This window comes from Elephantulus edwardii, unplaced genomic scaffold, assembly GCF_000299155.1.
Source record: "Elephantulus edwardii isolate Elephantulus edwardi_28Jun2011 unplaced genomic scaffold, EleEdw1.0 scaffold00395, whole genome shotgun sequence".
In the NCBI taxonomy this organism is placed as follows: domain Eukaryota; kingdom Metazoa; phylum Chordata; class Mammalia; order Macroscelidea; family Macroscelididae; genus Elephantulus; species Elephantulus edwardii.
The window spans coordinates 1232541-1233417 of NW_006400145.1; the positions used below are offsets into that span (position 1 = coordinate 1232541).

At 39.7% G+C, this 877-nt stretch overlaps 1 protein-coding gene across 1 annotated transcript in view; it reads left to right on the forward strand.

The window, feature by feature from the left end:
* Positions 1-620: 620 nt before the first annotated feature.
* LMBRD2 (LMBR1 domain containing 2) overlaps positions 621-877 on the forward strand; it is a 53669-nt gene continuing 53412 nt past the window's right edge. The window contains 1 exon segment of the mRNA XM_006903655.1: positions 621-848. Within this exon segment, the coding sequence (XP_006903717.1) occupies positions 621-848 (228 nt within the window).

An 877-nucleotide genomic window follows, 5' to 3' on the forward strand; every position in this document is an offset into this window, starting at 1 on the left:
GGGATGGGTGTATCAGAGGCGGTGCGGTTGGCGCAGGATAGAGCAGGGTTTAGGGCTGTTGTGCATAGGGTCGCTATGAGTCGGAAACGACTCGGCGGCACATGACAACAACAACAGTGTATTTGTAAATAAAATACTCTGTTGCTTAGTCACATTAATGAACAGACTCTAAATGATACTATATTGAAACCATTCACAAGTATTATCAAGACTTCCTGACTGTGTTATTGTTCAAGAACTAGTGTATATATATTTTTTTCCTCCTGAAGATGACTTCTGGCATTATGGTTGGTTATTTATTATCTGAAAGTTGGCTGATTGACACCCCCCACCCCCCAGCTACTCTGTGGAAGAAAGATGTGACAGTCTCCTTTTGTAGACATTACAGTCTTGCATCCTTAGGTGGACAGAGCCTCCGCTCCTGAGTCAGAATGAATTTATAAGGTAGAAGTGATCTTTTTCTATCTTGTCTGTATTCTCAATTGAACCATGTAAGTTATCCAAGAAATCACTGAATGGGCCTTTCTTGTATTAATATTGTGTATTTCTCACTTCAGTTTACAGATATGAACCAGACCTGTACGTGAATTACGTTGGTTGGTCAGAGTGCATATTCAATAATGAGTGGTGCAGCTTTGGGACTTGAGATTGTTTTTGTCTTCTTCCTGGCATTGTTTCTCCTTCATCGATATGGAGATTTTAAGAAGCAGCATAGACTTGTGATTATTGGAACACTGCTTGCTTGGTATCTCTGCTTTCTTATCATCTTCATACTGCCTCTGGATGTCAGTACGGTAAGAGGTGAAGCCAATTTTTAAATTATAAAAGGAAATTGTTATCCCACAAACTATTTGAAATATTTTGGTGCTGAAGGGAG